The sequence below is a fragment of the Colius striatus genome, chromosome 1 (genome assembly GCF_028858725.1).
Source record: "Colius striatus isolate bColStr4 chromosome 1, bColStr4.1.hap1, whole genome shotgun sequence".
Classification (NCBI taxonomy): Eukaryota; Metazoa; Chordata; class Aves; order Coliiformes; family Coliidae; genus Colius; species Colius striatus.
In genome coordinates, this window is record NC_084759.1 from 194,889,113 (window position 1) to 194,909,152 (window position 20,040).

Sequence of the window (20,040 nt, forward strand, 5' to 3'; positions counted from 1 at the left end):
CTACTTAAAAAGGTTTCCAAACTGAAGGCACAGGGAGTAAAGGCACTCCTGTGTCTCACAATACACAAATCCAGCTAAAACTGCTCTAAATAAAGTTTCAGGAAAAAAAGTATGGAAGATTTGGCCTATTTATTCATGTGAAAGATTATTGGTTTCCTAGGGTAGTTATACCCTTGAGATTACAGATAGCCTAATCAGCAATTGCTTTTATGAGTCTGAATTTTTCTTGTTTTCTCTTTTTTTTTTTTTTCCTGGCAAGAATCAAATCACAGAATCATAGAATGGTAGGGGTTGGAAGGGACCTTTAGAGATCATCTAGTCCAATCCCCCTGCAGAAGCAGGTTCACCTAGATCAGGTCACATAGGAACATGTCCAGGAGGGTCTTGAAGACCTCCAAGGAAGGAGACTCCACAACCCCTCTGGGCAGCCTGTGCCAGGGCTCCCTCACCCTCACAGTGAAATAGTTTTTTCTCATGTTTAAATGGAACTTTTTGTGTTCCAGCTTCATCCCATTACCCCTTGTCCTGTTGCTAATTACTATAGAAATAGGGGATGTCCATATATAAATATGGGTGTTTAAAATTTCAGTTCCAACAATAAATCTAGAGCATTCCCCCCCCTTTTTTTGAGGAATTCTGAAATGTTTAGAGGTAAATGGTCATGAAGATGACAGTGTTCTCAAAGAAGGAAAGAGAACTGAATTCCTGCATTTATGATTGTGTTTGCATAGTGCATGTGCTCCAACACACTGCATGTGCCACGCAAAGCCCTGAGAAGGAAGGCTGCTGTCTGAGTGAAGGGAAAAGGGAGAAGTCCTGTAATGTCATGACAAGGTGAAAAGTACTGCTAAAAGGGAATTTGGTGGTAGGACTCAAGATGAGAGATGTGCAATGAGAGATGTCACATGTAGTATGAAACCAGGGGGTCAATCAACCAGGAGAGAAGGATGAAGAGGATAAGGGTACATGTGTGTGTTGTTGGCATGAAGAGTGCTGAAGGTGTATGTGGTAGTGAGCTTTCCAAAACATGTCACCTGTGACTACAGGAACTGGGAAAACAATACCTTGTCAAAATATGACAGGGGGGTGCAGTTGAGTTCAAGATGAAGACACGTAAATGTAGTAGTCTGTGTACATACAGGTATTCACATGTGGACCAGGTATCTGGCCCTGTAATTGTGAAAATAGAGCTGACATTCACAGTCAATGAAGTTTAAAGGCACCTTGTCTCACTCTAAATAAACAGCTATATTTTGCAGTCAAGTTGGTGGGTGTAGAGGAGATGGAAAGACAGATGTCTAGGTGAACGAATGCTAGGTGAAATCAAAGCTTTATTTATAGTCTTAAGCTTACTTGTATTTGAAAACCAAGAGACAGAAGAAAGGAGGTTAACATAAAAAGAAAGGGAGGTTTAAGAGTGATGGAGACTACTGACTGGGATGGATTAGTAATGAAATAAGTGAAATTTGTAGTAATGAAATAAATGAAATTTGACACATTTGATCCCAGGAAATTTCAACAGCTGTTTAATTCCCAAATTGGATAAAGAAGTAAATGTTCACTTTTTGTTAGAATAGAAAGTTCTCTAAAATGAATGAAAGACTTTGAAAAATTCAATTACTACATTTCTCAACCAAAAATGAACTTTCTAAAACCTGAGATATTTCATGTCATTAAGGCTGAACCGCCTTTCAATTTTAAACTACATTTTTTACTGCCTTACGGGACTTGTCATTCTTTTCCATATTCTCCCCTAAAGAAAAGGCTCTGTTAGTAGACCACTCACATAATATACCTGTAATCATGCAAATCCTGTGAGTCTGCTATGTAATATGACTTTACAGAAAATGTAGCAACCAGGGAATCTGGCTCATGGAAACAAAGGGAGCATAACGATAACTTCTGTAGTACTCTACAGATAAAAATGAGTTAACCAATTTTGATGACAGGGAGGCAGGGAAATGAATAATTTAAAAGAAGTATTCCAATTCAGAAAACCTGCTTAATTCATATTTTCAGGAGATTGTTCAAATTAATTTTTTTAAAGTCATGATTTTCTCGAGGAAATCAGAATTGTTTAAAACATTCTAGTTCTTATTAAAGATTTGCCATTTCTTTCTGCTTAATGCTAGTATGAAACAAAGATATGCACTGCAGAAACAGAGAAGACACAATTCTTGCTTCAAAGACCTGCCATCTAAGTAAATGTAACAGTGCAAAAGTCAAAGTAATTTGCTGAAACACAGAGAAGTTCTACGAGAGAGACAGAAATAAAGATCAGCCCTTAAAACCTCTTGACCTACAAAGGGCTTTAGAGCAGTGAATGTCATTAAAGGAAAGCTGAAAGAGTCCACAACACAGAGGCAAAGAAAGCTTGACTTGGTAGAGCTTGTCAATCCCTTGGCAAAGCATGTGAAAATTCTTCCAAGAGGAGGGATGTGCTGGAAGGTTGGTTCAGATTTCACAAAGAGAAATGAGCAAGCACTGGGATTTGCAGATACAGAAGCCAGAGAAAATGAAGAAATCATATTTGGCAAAGGAGTATTGAAGAGCTGAAAATGGAAGGAGAAATGCCTGGAGCAAAGGGGGCTCTCAATATCATGAACCCAGAACATCAGGACTCAAATATTGTGTGCTGCTTGGATGTTGTAGAAGCAACATCTGGTGTGGAAACTGAGTGCTGGTGACAGAATGAAGAAGGAGGATTTGGCAGGATTTGCACTGAAAGGAGAGTACAAAAGTTGGGTCGTTCAGAATGAAAATCTGATAGCAGAATCTGAGAGTTGATAAGGACATCATAATGTGTCTTAGAGAATCAATACAAGTTTAAGATGTGACAAAATGAATGTCAATGAAAAACACAAGTTATGCAGATAGCAGTTAAGAAGAAAGGTAAGTATCATTTCCTATCTAAACCCTGATGTCTTTCTAAAATTTTGTATTTCTGAGTAAAATGTGCCAGAATAAATCAGAAAGTGAAACAGAAAATATGTTTGGCATACAAAATATCTACTTAGCCATAGTTGAAAAGCATGCAAAATTAATCCTTGATTTGACATTAAATCTAAATAAAAATTACAAATCCCTGTGTGTTGTAACAAAGTCCCTGGTGTTGGACCTCAATAGCAAGGTACAGTCATTTTAAGGCATATTAGTAATTTTTAAGAACCTTTTCTTCTGAAAGTATTGGATTACAAAAAACCAAACCCACATTTTTGAACAACTGAGGAACCTTAGGAAAAGAGAGGATGTCGCAAGAACAATCTCCATAAGAACAGAAAATCTCTCTCAACAGTCTTTTATGCTTCACTTCAAGTACTTTGCATTAATGAGCTGAGCAACCCTTAAAAGAACAACATGATCCAGTGTACTATAGTAATTCAATAATCCAGTAGTCAACTACAAAATAATGCTGGTTTTTAATGCACTGATATTAATTTTAAATTGTTTCAGATACTTGGAGTTATTTTTATATATCAGTGCTTGTTGGTAACAGAAAAAAAAAAATCCCATCAATACACATTTACTTCAAGTAACTCTATGATTTGTTACTCCATAGATATTGCTGGATTTTTCTTCTGGTTTTCCCACTAGTATTCCTTAAGGAGCAGGCATTTTGTTTCAGTAACACACTTCTGTTGTATTCACTGTAGAATTTACTATGGGAACTAGTGTTGTCAGTCCTAGAATAAGCATCACAAAATCATTCAGACATGTAATATCTGATGTCAGAAGAAAACGTCAGAATTACTGCTGAACTAAGGAAGGGATTTCTAGAATATAAGTCTTTCAAAACGAAGCCATTTACAAAAAAAAAAAACAGGAATATTCTTTACCAAACCACTGACTCTGCATTTCACATAGCCAACAACTCCTTAGTGACCTCTTTTATCAGCCCAAAACAGCACTGAGTGTTCTTTCTGTTAATAGTATTTACATCAACCAAATGAATGTGTTCTCAAAAATGTAAAATAAATCAGATGCAGCACATGAAAACCTATTAACACAGTTTAAAATTTAACATTTAAATATGCTTTGATTTAATGCACATAGCATGCATGCAATTAATCCTCTGTATCTCACAATAATAAATAAGTAGCAGTTTTTAGAAACCATTACTTCTTAATTGGGTAACTGAACTGACACCGAACTGTAAAACAATGAAAAAATCCTCCTCAGAAAAAAACCCAAAGATCTATTACAAAACATTTTTATTTTGGCTTTATTAAATGATTTTGATTCCTGAAACTTTACCAGAGGAAAAAAATGAAATGATAGTGAATGCATATAAGATAGTTCCATATGATCTGTATTATTTCATATCTCTGAATCTGTCAATACAGTCACCTCTCCTGCACAACAGATACAGCTCCTTTAAGCATCCTCAACAGTATTTACACTTTCAATTTTTAAACCATTAACAACGCAGTACCCCCAAATCCAGCCTTGAACTCTGACAGACACCGATCTCTTTTCTCCCTCCCACACCCTTTTATCAGACACTATTTTGTTTAAATTGCTACCAAATAGCATAGCACTGTACCTTTAAATACAAATCAAACAATATTCATATTCCCACGGTGCTGCTAGTTTCCCTTATGCATTGAATCGCTTGTAGATTAAAAGCTCAGAATCTGAAAAGGGATTCTGTTCTGCAGACCAAAGTTCTCGGTAGGAGATGAGGGAGAGGGTCAGTCCCGGAGTCACACACACAACAGGCAGAAAACACACTTGTGATCCTCAGCTTTGGATAGCATCAGAAAGGGGAATAAAAAGCAGAAACACATGGCACACTGAGAACTGGTATCACTTATGGCTTCTAACCAAAGCAGCAATTAAACACCTTTCATCATTCCCCCAAATGCCTGATTTTTGTCAGAACTGAAAGAGAGACACACACAAAAGCAAATCCCCTCTGAGCAGCAACGAAAACTTAATAACCTACCATTTTCTTTGCACTCTTCTGGAGGTTTAGCCTTTTTCGCAAGTCGTGGATCCAGCCATGATGTTGTCTTTGTGTTATGGCTGAAAAGAAAAGAGATCACTCTGAGCAGACACATACTGAAAGGAATCAAGTTTATTCCTTAAGAAAAAAGGGTTAGTCCAACAAAATTGCAATCGATACACTTAATTTGCTTACTGGTTCTAAGTAGCCCTGAAGGAGGTGTAAGAGTAATTGTGCAAGGCAGCTGTAAATTTGGCAACCTCAGCTCCCTGTCCTCAAAGCAGCTATTTTTATTAAAATCAACTAGAATGTTGCCAAGTTAACCTCATTGAAAATGCAGAACTCATCCAGAGCAAAAGGAATTTATTACAAATACAGTGTTCTCCCGTTGAACAAGTGCAGGAGACAGGATTCTGTAGCATTCTCACAGTTTTCAGATAGAATTATTTTTATCTTAAACCTGTCCTTTTCATAAATACAGGTTTGTTATTCTTCATCAGCAGCACTGGCAAGGCACAGCAAAAGTGATGCAAATTACAGCATGCTCCTGCAAAGTCTACATTTCCGGACAGAGTGATTAATGATACTTTGTTTAACAAACCTTCATCTCTCCATATATATTCCTTCTATCGAGATAAAATAGATATGCATAAGCTGAATGAATCATGTGGCTCCTTTCTGTGCCCAGAATAGATCTTTGAGGAATCAGCCATCAAATAGCGTTGAACTGGCACAAACTGTTTTCTGGGAGACTATTTTGCCAAATGAATTGATACTTAGCCCAGCTAATGAGAGTCAAAATCAGATCTTTTCCATGTATACCTTTTCTATATGCACTTGAATTTGGAGGCAAATATTTTAAATATGTTAAGAAAGGAATATGATAGAATAGGATGTGATCACTACTCCTTTGTTTTTTGAGACGCCTTTCCTACAACACCATCGAGAGTCACTTCTAATCCCTGTTGTATTTACCCAATACATCCTAGGAGGCTTCTTTCATACAATCTAATCTATTTAGTAATGAGTTGTTTTATTTATTAATAATTTTCTGAGTAATTTTAAAGTGTACTTAAGACTTCTCTTATAAACGTTAGTATGAGGTGTACAAAACAGTGGACCAAGCAAAAAAGAAGGGATCAGTATGCAATTGGTAGTTGGTGAGTTACTGATTAATTGATACAGTCCATGTGGTCCAAAGGCCACCAGTTCCCCTAGGAAAAAAGAAATATGTAAAGCCTGTTCTTTTTTCCAATCCTGACTCCCTGTTTACTCCATGGCAGATAACTTCTTCTGCCTCAATTTCTCTCTTTCTCAAAGAGAGAAATACCACCTACTTCTCAGCATTACTGTCATGATGTTAAAGCTTTCTCTAGGTTTTGGATTGGAAAAAGGCTAGGTGACAGTTATGTACAGATAAAGTGGCAACTAAAATGAAAATTGACACATTTAAATTCCTATTTTAAGTCTGCCCTAGTCTAAAACAACATTCATGACAGGTGAAGAGAATGAATGAAACATTCCCCTACTTTGAAAGCAGGGCTATACTTGAAGAGTATGAGGAAAGATAAGCCAAAGGTAAGGTGAATTTGAAACGATGCCATCAGCCTGTGCTTGATTGCAAATGTAACTAAGACGCTTTCCCCGAAGCTCCGGCTGCCTCTGGTCTTCTGTAGGGTGTATTTTTATACGGCAGTCACAGCCTAACTGCAGCTTGTGCAGACATATTTGAGCTAGCTTTAAATTAAACAAGGGAGATACTGACAACAATGCCACTGCGGCAGTATGGAGCTTAGTGTGGGCCCGTCACCCCAGCATCTACTGAGCTACTTGGGTGCAGCCAGCAGCAGACATCGAGCTCCACACTACCATGGGCACCCCATCAGCAGTGCTAGAGCTCAGAGAGAGCTTGGGCATGCCTGTGGAAGCTGCACTTGCATCTCTGGTGTGTGGGCATGTCTGCACAACAGTCACTCTCCCCCAGCTACTAATTCTGAATGATTTTAGGGACTCCCACTGGCTGCATGGACTAAGTCGGACTCACAGGCTGTTTCCTATGGATTTAAAAGAGTAATAAACATATGACTACTGTTAGTAATGTTTGCTGTGGTATAAAGTGGATCTCAAAGGATTTGATAAAGGAAATAAAAATCACCACCCCCGTTTTAAAGGTGGGAAGATGGAGTCACAGATACCAAACAAGCCAGTGTCAGGGCTAGAAGATAACTCTGTTGCAGTGTTTTCCTTGCAATACCACAAAGCATCAGAAAAGAACAATTCACCAGCCCTGAAAATAACCCTGCGATGTTTATAGAATACATCTGAGAAACAAGTTTTCAGGCATCTATAAAGACATGTACCAAGCCAAAAATAACCCAAATTGAGCATTACTGTTTAAAAATGTGAATTAGTTGAATGACAGACTCCAAGGCTTTTGTTGAAACCGAGACATGCAACAAGCAAGTGGTTACACTTCCCTGCAGTATAAATGTGGCTTCTATATGCCCAGAAGAATGGACATCCAGTTTTGTGCACTGTGGCCATTCTAAATGAAACCATAAATAAATAAAAAAGTTATCAGCTTTTCCAACAGAAGAGTGATCCTTCAGTCTGAAGCAAAATTTCAGAGGATGAAGATGGCATCTCAGCTCTTAGAGCACTCAGTAACATCTTCTAGTTACTGTCTCTCAAACCCATTCAGCTACTTAGTAAAACTAAAAATCATCCACAAGAACTTGTATTGATGACAAATAACTGAAGGAGCAAAGTCTCTCTCCTCCTTACCCATCTCTGTGCCTGCTTCCTTGCCCTGCCTCTCTTCTTTATTATCTATAGTAAACACTCATGCTATGTCTTGCAATAGGACTTCAAATGCTTCTAGACACACACTCCAGTAGGTAAAAAAAATATTTTCCTGCTCTGAAAACAGACCTGATTTTTTAAAAAAAGCAGAATTAATCCCCCCTGTCTTATAGCAACTCTACATTACCATCAATACACAATGTCTACTGCTTTGATCATCTTAGCAACCTGGTGCACACACACTAACTCTTCTACAATCAGGAAAGAGATGACTAATGTTGTGCTGCACTTAAGAAATAAGCAGCCCTGGATTACAGCACAATGTTTTTTTATACATGTCTACTTCTGTCCTAAACTGGAGATTTTTTCAGGGTACTACTTCAACCTTTCAACCTCCCTTCTATCATCTTTCAAGTACTGGGTTTTGGAGTGATGCTGCTTTTGTCATTAGCTGACGCTGTGCTAGCACTATGCAGTGCTGTTCAAAGCAACCTCCTGTTACCTTTCTCAAAAAGGACTAGAATTGGGATCAACCAACCATAGAAACAAAGGAGAGACATCTTCTTCCCCACATAGCTAAGACACATTGGGAATGAGAGGAAGAACAAAAGCACAGTGGTGCCAGCTTGATGAATGTCCCAGGACAGGTTGCAGAAACATCTCAGATGCCACCTCCACTGTGTTCCAGGGCTCTGACTATTCCCTCTTCAGCTCCCTAATGGACTAGAATCTGTAAAAGCTAAAGGGAAACAATATTTATCTCCTAAACAATATTGAATGTAATTTAAAAGAAATGTTAATAGGAAAGCTTTAACTATGGGGAAGAAGACAGAAGGAACAGTAAAACAGCCAAACTAACACCAATGGCAAAAGTAACATTAATGTGTATTTGCTGTATGAGCTATGCATGCAAATGCTTTTTAAGCACTGAAAACTTTGTAAAATGTACAATTTATAACCTGCCTGCCTTACCACTAGGTCTAATCATGTGTGTCCATTTGGGAAATCTTATAGACAGATCAGAAGGAAAAGGGGCTGGGTATTTACAGATAAGTTATGAATGAATTACAGATGAATAGCAGCAGCAGTTGTGGAATAAATACACAAACAGGCAGTCAGAGCAGTTGTTACTGACTGAATGAGAGTGAAGTGATGCAACAAAAGCATCCTGTGAGAAATACAGCTGTGGCTCCACAAACATTTTCCGCTGGCCACTGCTTCGTTACTCAGCAATAACCGTACCTCTTCGTTAAAGGGCAGGTTTAAAAAGTCCCTCCTTACACAACTTCAGTGATTCTGATTACTAGCTAGGATGACTGAGCTAAGACAGAAGTGCTGGCAAATCAACCATTCACATTTTAAAATCTATCTATTTGCAATTCCTAATTCTGGAAACTCTGAAAGTTGTCAAAGAATAATCCTTTTGGTTTTGCTTCAAGGAAGTGGAGCATGGGAATAATAGTATATATAATTTCTAAATTCATCCTAATTTGTTACCTACTGTACAAAACAGAAATGGTTTATAAGCCTGAAGTGTATTGCAAATTTGAAAATCATTTAAAAAAGGTCACTGAGTAAAGTGGTGGATCTTAACATTGTAACCAAAATTCAGTATCATCATTCTTGCTAAACTAACTTAAATCCCCCGTCTTTGCCAAGTATTTGCAAAAAAAGTTATCAATCAGAGTATTCTGGTATCAGTTACAAAGTATTTTAAACATGGGTGGAAAAAATACTCTCCATCCAATTTGAAGAGTGAAAGAAAGCTCATAATACTTTCAAAAAAATCTGACTCAACCTCCTGTTCTTCTGCAGATTTTCTTTGGAGCTCTGCTTTTAATACTTTGCAGATAATGTTTATGCCCCAGTTTCTCATTATCTCTACTGGAGCTAGATCTGAGGATCAGAGCCTTTCTGGGAATCTCACAGGATACTCCTCTATACCTTCAGAAAGCAACAAAAACCCATTAGCAGTGTGGCTTTTCTTATTTAACAAGGTATTATCTTTTTATTATAATTACTTGTTAGATAGTATATTATTTTACTTAAGTTTTGAATATAATAGATTTGTGTTAGCAATCTGTCAGTATAAAGAATTTCATTAGATAAAGTTTCTTTTACCAACAAAGGCCTGAGATAATCTCTTGAAATACTTTTGAAGTGACTATAGAAAGTAGTTACTGACAGTAATAGGCTTAATGTCCTTTGAAAACACTGCAAACCTATTCTAAATTGTGACTCTTGCCAGGTATGTAATTTGCCCATTTTGTGACAGGCATTTCAAAATGGATATTTACCAATGTGCTGCTTCAGTGTATTTGCGGACAGCACATATGGGTTTTGTTGTGAATATATTACATTCAAGATAGTTCTCAATATAATAGCTTGAACAAAGGACAGTATATGAGACAAAGAACAAGAGAGTGCATTGTAGAACACCTGACTTCTAAAATACTTACTCCTCTCTCCTTTCTGTATGTCTAAGATTTGTAGGTCTGAAGAACTTTTCAGATAGTACAGTAATGATTTTCAAGTAATGTGTGCGTAGGGAAACAGTGACAGGAAAACCAAGCATTAAAATGGCAATTTTGCAATTCATCCTTTGTGGGGTGCTACTAAAACTTCTTGCACACATGCTAGAACAGACACAAAAGGGAGTCGTCCTCCAGCCATGGTTTGAATGGCAGCAGCTATGAGTGGTCGTTTACGTTGCATTTCATGCTGTCAGTCTGTTAGAAGGGCTCAGAATATGTGGTCCTTAAGAGACACGGGTTTGAGGGTGCCTATCCTGTGAATCCCAGATGCCCTTGGGTGGTACTGAACCAGACATTCACAGGAGCAGGAGATGCTTACACAAGATTTTTTTTAACAATGTATAGATGTCTGAAGTCTCCTATGTAATTTATGCTGTTTAAGTCATTCTCTTTGACTTAGTTTCTGACAAAAAATGGGCTTCATCTTGTCTCTTCAGCCATCTAGAAATTACACCACTAAGTGTGTAGTATTCCTCTCTATTCAAGGGAGAGGTACCTATATGGAATAATTTATCTTAACTATCCTCCATTGGGACTGGGGACCTAGCCACATACTCTAAGTGACACACTAGATGCTATGGCACCCCCCAAATGGTCTTTGGCTGCCACTCCAGAAAGGGGCTAGATTTTGACAGATTCTGTGTTATATCTGCCACATTCATGGAGATGTCCCACACCTCTGCAGTTTACCTCTTCAGTAGTTCTTTGGCACAGATCAAGAGATCACTTTTCAAGTTCATCTCTCTGTTATCTTAATTTACACACTGAGCATTCTCCCAGCTTGTAAGTTTCTTGTGCTTGTATTCAAACCAGATGATACATAGCAAGAGCTCACAATGCACTACAAGCTATTCACAGGTACACAGCCCAGAAAGACCTAGTGGCTGGTCATCAGCTCCAAGTGCTTCACTCTGCAGTCTACTGATACTGCTACTTTAGATATGGATATAATTTAGATCAGAAGGAATACAGGCTGCTTTGAACACAAAGCTGGTCTCATGGAATGAGTTCATGGGTTAGAGTCAATTAAGTGCACTCACAGAGATCAACTTCATTTTTAGTTTAATCTGAAAGGAATGCAATTCGTGTATTCTGAAACATGAACCATATCACAGTGTGTGGAGACAACCAGATTTGCTTCACAAGTGTATTTCTGACACAAATTACATGCTACTGCAGATGTACGCTCGAATGTGCAAGGGCATCTCTACTGGTAGAAGCACCTACATTTAGGCAAATTAGTTCCATCCTTATCTTTGGACAGAATGAATCTGCCTCAGGAGGTAATTATCTCTCTCCATTGACCACAGAAAGAGTCTTGGTAAGTCCTTTGTACCAGATACCTAATGCTATAAGGCAAGCCAGGTGAACTGGATCTTCTAGTTCAATAAATAAAGAGGAGAAAAATATAATAGCACTGAGAAAAGGTGCTGAGAGAAGAATTCTAAAGAGCAGTAGAGACGTTTAAGGGAAAGAAAAGAAATAAGAAAGTGAGGAAAGACAACAGCAGTTGAGCTGGCAGTTTGACCTGGATGTCAGCGTAGATAAAAACAACAAGTGAGAGCAAGGGACAATACACCACTAGTACAGACTGAGAATCTCTTTATAACACCAAAAGATAAGTGAAGAAAAAAATTATCTTTCCCCAAATTCTTTCCAGTTCTAACATCTCCCCTTTCCTTACTAATTTGTCATGAGGCAAGGTCTCAGAAGAATAAAACCAAGATAAATTTTGCCTATTGCCTGTCCCACTGTATGTCATATCGACGTCCAAGGAGCATTAGAGATGTGATCATTTTTACGCTGACCAAAACTGTCAATTTCAATACAACTTATAAATGAAGAATTACAGATGTCTACCATCACATTTACAAGAATTCTGATGATTCAGAATTGTCCACACAATAAAGTCATACTGATACAAGACGGTTTGTTTCCCAAAGAGAAATGACTATCAGAAGTGACTATCAAAACAGTGTGTGAAAAAAAAAATGTTCATTTTAATTGCTATTTAATTGAAATACCAGAAGTAACCTTATAACCAAATTTTAACTTTACATGCTGATGACACTGATGATGTAACATACCTTCAAAAGTACCAAGCTATCTTAAAAGAGATTGGGTAATTGCTGCAGGATATGGAAGTAATCTTGAGCAGACAGAAGAAGGTTTTCCTTCCACCTCAGTACTTTCAGTGTCCAGAAGACACAAACGATGAAGTTATCAAATGTAATGGTGCAGCCAGGCTTAACTAATATATCCTGCTTTCTGATGGTGAACTGATGGAACAACCAAGAACAGCTAAATAGATCATGATTATTCAGGTAAGCAAGATGTTAGGATAAACTTGTTATTCCTGCAATCAAAAGACTTTCCTACCTTAAAAACTACTAAGAAGAAATATTGATCCCACTGAAGTAAGTAGCAATATTCTTGGAAACAAACTAGGTCAGGATTTTACTTTTCCAATTTGTAGCTATACTTTCAGGTAACACCTGAAATAGCACCAGCCATATTCAAAAATGTAATGGTTGTTTTTTACTGTGAAGAGGAGAGTCCTTGGCAGAGGCTCATTTTATAGCTGTTTTGTAGTCTTTTATAGTGCTCTCATAAAAGAAGCAGCTTTAACAGCTAGAAAAGATATTGCAACAGGTCCAAATAGCAATGCTGACTATGCTGCTTGGACAAGTGGCTGGTTAGGTAGGAAGAGACTGAATGTCTATGAGATGTATACAAAGTGATTTGTTAAACTTCATGTGGCCAAATTCAACACCACAAGTCAAAGCAGATGATGCTTTAAAGACATATTACAGAGGTTTAAGTTTATTCTCAACTTTTCTTCTCTAATAAAATAGTTATTAATGTAGTACAGACAAAGGAAAAAATATGTGCTTTTGAACAGTATAGATTTAAATAGCTTTTGTTATGGGCAACATAATATCCTTGATACTATCCATCAAGGCTTAGTGTTGCTCAGCTTAATGAACTGTACCTCTTCCTGGTTTAATGTCTTACTCTCCCCACACCTCTTCCAGAGATCTCTGCTGGCTATAGGTGGATAGAGGGCTGGAGAGGCAAAATCAATTCTGCCTTTTATAAATCAGTAACCAATCTACAGTACAGTCTATAATGTAATGGTGTATGTGATGGAGTTGGAGAGTTGGATGAGGGCTGTATTTAAGGCTGAGGGCACATGTGCTGTGCTTTAACCTGGCAGGCAGCTAAACACCACACAGCTGTTTGTTCACTCTCCCTCAGTGGAATGCTGGAATACTGGAATAAAGGTAAAACTTGTGGGCTGAGATAAAGACAATTTAATGGGACAGAAAATGAAAGAAAAATAACAATAATGATAAAAAATATATAAAACAAGTGATGCACAATTAAATTCCTCACCACTCATACTGTTCAGCATGACATCACATGGGGTGGAACTGCTAGTTATTGTCAGCTTTCCTGTCTATGCTCCCTCCCAGGTTCTTGTGCACCCCCATCCTCCTCACTGACAGGCCAAGGTGAGAAGCAGAAAAGTCATTCATGTAGTTACAAGCACTGCTCAGCAACAACTAAACCATCCATGGTTTATCAACGTTATTCTCATCTTAAAGCTGAAACACAGCACTGCACCAGCCACTATGAAGAAAACTTAACTTGCAGCTGAAACCAGGACAACATGACAGCAGATGCACTGAGAGTCTTAGTCCTTTTGTATTCCCTTCAACACTGCACTAGACCACCATAGCAAACATCGATTGCCTGTGATCTGACACAGCCAGCATCTGCTGACTTTGTGAGGACAATGCAACACTTGTTTCTCTCGCATGTGGTTGGAGAGTAGTTGGCAAGGTGAGATCTGAAGGCTATAGGAAACTGCAGACTTTCCTTAGCTTTGGGAGAGGGAAAAACTAAAAATCAGTGACGGCTACAGTTTATTTAAGCACACTGAAATAGGTCACACTCATCAGCCATATTTAAAGTAAGAAAGAAAGAGTAGAAGTGAAGGGTTTTTTGGTAGTAATCCAATTTATATACAGTGTTTTAGTTATTGCATGTTCTCATTAGCATATGTTCTCAATGAAAGCATATGTAAGAGATGGACTCCTATATGTGTGGTGTGTGCCTGTATTCAAAAATTCAGATTCATATGTAAGGGAGGCTAGAAACAGCCTAAGAAATGTACTTAAGTACATTTAAGTGCATTAAGTACTCTTCCTGAAAAACAGTGTTAAGTATTACATAGTAAGAAGGGGTACTTTTCCTGTTCTGTCTGTAAATGCTAATATAGGTAAACATGCACCTATGTCAAAAAAAAAAAGGAAAGGCAGGAAGAGATCAAGCCAAGCTCTAAAATACAACCATTCTCTGAATCATCAAGTCAATCTAGTACATGATTTTTTGTTCTTTTTAGTCTTTGAGGCAGAGGAAATTCCTTCCAGTGTGCGTTACAAAATGCCAAGTAGGAAATTAATGATTAACAAATAAATAATTCTGTCTATAGACAGTTATCTTTCTTCTTCTGAAGCCACTCCCTTCCTCAGTGTAAATCTGCCACATTCATTCTGAAGGTAGTTTTAATAAAATGAGTTCACAGATAAATTTTTGAGGTTAGTTTGAGGTGAATGAATGAAAATGCACCTTTGGATGTACCTGTGACAACCTGGAATTTGAGACTGCTTATTTCTTGAAGTCTGTAGGGTTTAAAGGCACAATTCACAGGAGCCTCAAATAAAGCAGTAAAAGATGCTGCCTAGTATGACTTTTTTTCCCACCCATTGTGATGTATGCTTTAAAAATGTTTGTTTTTCATCTATTATTTAATAATCTAGTACCATCTTTACTACTGTTCAGGGAGATGTTGTTAGACAAATAGGTTTTTGTTGTCTTTTTATCTTTCCCTTTTTTTTTGCAAAAGCAAATGGAGTCTCTTCATGCCATTAACCAAAGTGACTTGTAAACAAAGAGGCAATTTAACAGCATCCCCACAGCATTACATTCCTACTTAACCCTGTGAAGGCTGTGCAAGTGTGAAAACTCAAATGATCAAGACTTATTCCTGTGCTAAGAGTCAAGTAAATAATCTGGTATTTCTGCAAATGTGTAGTTGCACTTTTTTGCAATTACATTATTCAAGAATATAATCCCAAAGGCAAGTAGCCCTTACAACAGTCTTTCTTTCCAGCCTAGTCCTTTGATTGATTTCTCTGCTTTACATAACATGCATTTAGTGGAAGTGAATGATGAGCCTTGTCAGAAATGCAGTGTAAACCAGAACATTTCCAGGAAAGGAAGTAAGCTGTAACATCAAAGAAATTTGTGGGGTGGAATGGCTGCTGTTTAGAGTGGCAGGGCTATTTGCATTCACTATATTTGTTCCAAAATATACATTTATTTTCTATTAAATTGCCTGCTGCAGTATTTACTACTGTGACTGTTTGTTGTGTTAGTGACCTACCCATCATCCCGTCCCTCATCCCCCAAATGCAATGCAGATTTTTGTTACCACAAGTTAAATAAAAATGCCACATAATTCAGTCTGCTGATTGTCAGAGCATTCAATATGTGCAGAAAAATTAAATTTGGGAGTGAAGGAAACAAGGGTTTGAGTTAGCCTTGAGGTCATCCTAGTTCTTCTCTGCTTGCGCGAGTAAAGTTACTATAATTACTCTTTTTCTAGAATAAGCATATTTTTGCCCTTTTCAGCAAAGACACTTATGTTTTAATAGTCACTGTTCTTTTATTGCCTTGTACATGCCAGAAGCTATAGTTGGTCATGCTTGTGTTCATGAAAAATTATGTGCATAAGCTTTATTGTTATCATTTGTTTATACTTCATGCAATAGAAATTTTTACATGAAGTAAGAGTCTTAGAGCACAAGTGCCATCAACAAATATTACTTTTACCCACTACTAATCAGAACAGTGGCTAACTATCCAAAGTGTTTGAGGCAGGTCCTTAAAGCAAACATAGATGTTACTGCTACTTCTGTAACAGTGTTCTGCTGATGAACATGTTGGATTTTCCTTTTTTTTTTCTGTGGAGCATGATGTTACATGAACTCACTCATCTGCTGTGTTCTTACTTTAGTAACATATATTAATGACTCCATTTAGAGAAGAAAGAACTTCCATATCCATTTGTTCAATGAGTTGGCTGATTAGCAAAAAGTATATGTAGCCTACCAATCAGAAAAAAAGTTTCTGTACATAATTCATTCTCTGTATTGTCCACTCATTTCTTTTATTATTTCTAAATATAGTATGGCCTCTCTCTACTGTTCACTAGCTAGTTTTTAGCCTGCCTATCGTTCTTTCCTTAAATTGGCAAACAGCTCAACCTTCTCCAGCTCTGTCCACGTAAGGAAGAACCCAACAATTGTGCTACTTTCCCAAAAGCACCAGAACAGCAGAAAAGCCTTGCTTTCAACATAAGAACAGCTTATTATACAACAGCTTTAGTTGCTGCCATCAAAGTGCTAAGCAGTCCAGCTACCCACCTAAAAACCAGCATGCTTCAATGTAAGTCAATAATGCAGGAACTGACACCAGCTCTCAGGAGCTTTGACAGCCAGAACAGTCCTGCTGTTTTAATGAGGAGTGCAATGCTCCATTCTACCATACAAACCATTTCCCCACCCAGTTAAATACAATACAGCTATTAGAGATGGAAAAAGACTCACTCAATAAAGTAGACTTCCCCCTTTTCTGTATAAGCCATTTCCCAGTTATCAGGCAGTGGGCCTAAGTCGTCATTCTCTTCAGGTTTAGTCTGCTTTGTTACATCCATATCTTCCTTTGCTTCTTCAGGCTGAGTATATCCTGGTGCAGGACAAGGTTGGGTGGAAGATACCTCACCCGAGACAGCTGTACTCTTCTCTTCATGTTCACTTGATTCTACAAGAGAAGGAAAAAATACAGGTTTTATACCCAAGTTAATTATGGAGAATTTACCAAGTGCAAGTCTTGAAGGAACACACTATCAACTGCAAATCTTGAAAGGAAGAGAAAAATTCTTTTGGGTTGTCACAAGGGTCATGTCACAAGGATGATGCATTTTATCTGGAACATACTAAAAGAAAATAAGGCAATAAATGCAAACTGAATCAAGAAACTAATAAAGAACTAAGAAACAAGCCAAAGGGTTCTGGATTTTTTTGATCCCAGGAGTCCTTCCAGACCAGCAGTTCACAGAATCACAGAATCTCAAGGTCTTGAAGGGACTTCTAACAATCATCCTGTTTAAACCCCCTGCCAGAGCAGGACCACCTAGAATAGGTCACACAGGAACTCATTCAGGGGCGTTTTGAATGTCCCCATAGAAGGAGACTTCACAGCCCATCTGGGCAGCCCATTACAATGCTCTGTCACTCAGCACTGAGCAGAAGGCAGCTTTATATCCAGCAGCACTACTGTCTTGTGTCTTAACTTTTCAAATTATATCCAGCAGCACTACTGTCTTGTGTCTTAACTTTTCAAATTATACATGATAAAGTAACTACCCTGCTGTTTTACTACAAACATCAGATCCTATTCAATTAAAAAAGTATATACAGTAATTGCTTTACCTATATCTATATATAAAAGAAACCAATTTGACATCCATAAATTCACAGCAATATTTTAAGCATATAGAAAAAGGTTGTTATTTCCTTATCAATATAATCTGTGGGAGGCTTAGTTTCCCATAGCCGGTGCCAAATGCTTCCTATACATGCTATGTATGCTTCCTATACATGCTTCCTATGTATGTGGCTATGTCTCACTGTGACCAACAACATATTCAGGAAGGGGTCTTCCTTTCCTATGTCTTTTTCACTACCTTTCACTTTTTCTTGATTTTGCTTTCCATAAAGTCATTAATTAAAAAAATGTGGTATCCAACAGTATCTCCACTACTACCAATTTCCACAGTCCAGTCAACATACTTTTGGTAAGTATGTGCAGTAGAATTTGGCAATACTTGTTAAAACATTCACTGAACACAAACTTAAGAGGAACTCACAGATATCTTAAAAAAATCATCTAAATGGGGAGTTAAAAAAACCATCTAAATGGCATTATTATGAGTCTAACTGTGCCATATCCACATTACTGGACATTTATCCCTACACGTAAGAGTCTACATGTTCATCTGCAAAAATGAGTATCACATAGCAGGGCTTCCATTCACATAACTATTAATGACAGTGGAAAAAACGCAACCTCCTACTAGCTCAAAGAGAGAACGATTAAGAGAACTTGTTCTACTAAAGAAAGAGATTTTGTCATCCTTGGTGTTGAATAAACATGTTTGACTGGTCTACTAGGTATGTGTTTTGTCATGTAGTCTATCTAGGAACTATTTACTCAAAGAAATGTGTCAGGAGCCTGTTGCCTCAGTGGAAACCAGAAGCTCTCATCCTTGGGTCCTTATTTTCTGTTGCACTTAAATGAAGCCTGATGTCATTGAAAAAGTAATCAGATCCTTATTTTTGGCCAAATGAAGTACAACTAAAATAATTTCACAATTTTAATGTATTGACTGAATCTCCTCTATGATGGGATGCTAGTCAGATGTCTGAAGTGACACTACATGTTAAGTTAGGTAAAACAAATTCAGTCCTGCTTAGACTAGTTGCTTAGTTTCTATATAGTAAAAATGAGGGAAGATGAATCTGAGACCTAGTAAGCATGGCTTTGCATTATGTTACATTAAGGAAGCTCACCAACATATATAAATCATAGGGATACAGACAATGACTGTCTGAGGAGAACTGAGAACAAACTGTGAGCTTGTAGACTAGTATTTCATAAAAATGACACATATTTGGTGTAACAAAGACTAGACAGAGACTACTATAGCTTGTTGATAAAGATACGTAAAGAATGAGGGAAGTATGCACAGCTTTGTATTCATAAATTCATAAATTTTATGTAATGGCAAGATATGGTAAAAAAAAAAGAGTTCAAGTGAACCGGTAAGGATTAAATAAATAATACTAAGACTGCAAGCACAAATTGTTCTAATGAAAAAAACAGTAATATACAAACAGAGATAATTTTGATTAAACTATGACTTTTGAATAGTCCGTTATTTGAAATAGATTTTTACAAAAGGTAAATTTTTACTAGTTTAAATTGTTAAGGATGAACTCAGAATAACAACATGGCCATCTAATAGCAAAGCAGAATGGTCAGTTTAGAAAATGTTGTACAGTTGGGGTATTAGAGGTTACAAGAAAACCTTCTGTATTGCATTAATAATAAGACAAAAAGCAGACTTACTCCACTATGTAGGAAGGAGAACTAATTATATATGATGCATAAAGAACCCAAGGCAGTTAGCACTCTTTTTTGCCAGTCACTATGGCATAAAAATCACCCATGATTAAGTGACTAACATAATTAACATCAGCAATAGGGACGAAGAACGTGGAGTAGAGTGGGCAGAGAACAGGTCAGGTAAAATTTAGATGAAGCAGCCATTCTAAGTTGTCAAAGCCTGATGAAATGAAACAGGCAATTGAGGGAAGCAATGAATCAGACTCATGGCTAGTAATGGCTACATCTTTGAGACTTCATAGAGAAAATAATCTTAGAAAGGACAAACACAGTCTTGCCTTCAGATAAGTATCTGTGTTTTAGGGTTTTAGCATCTAAGTTTCTAAGCTTAGGGGGCAATGAATCACAGCAAAGAGGCCAGTCAGGCAAAAGTACCAGGAGGCTGCATGGATGAAGATGGAGCTTCTGGACAAACTCAGACTCAAAAATGAGGCCTACAGA

The 20,040-nt window shown here is 37.5% G+C and overlaps 1 protein-coding gene across 4 annotated transcripts in view; it reads right to left on the bottom strand.

The window, feature by feature from the left end:
• Positions 1 to 20,040, bottom strand: part of MAGI2 (membrane associated guanylate kinase, WW and PDZ domain containing 2) — a 734,934-nt gene that overhangs the window by 224,494 nt on the left and 490,400 nt on the right. For all 4 annotated transcript variants that reach the window (XM_062019654.1, XM_062019637.1, XM_062019629.1 and 1 more), the window contains exons 5-6: positions 16,959 to 17,172; positions 4,946 to 5,025 (exon numbers count right to left, since the gene is read on the bottom strand). In XM_062019654.1, coding sequence (XP_061875638.1) covers positions 4,946 to 5,025; positions 16,959 to 17,172 — 294 coding nt within the window. The remainder of the gene's footprint in view (positions 1 to 4,945; positions 5,026 to 16,958; positions 17,173 to 20,040) is intronic.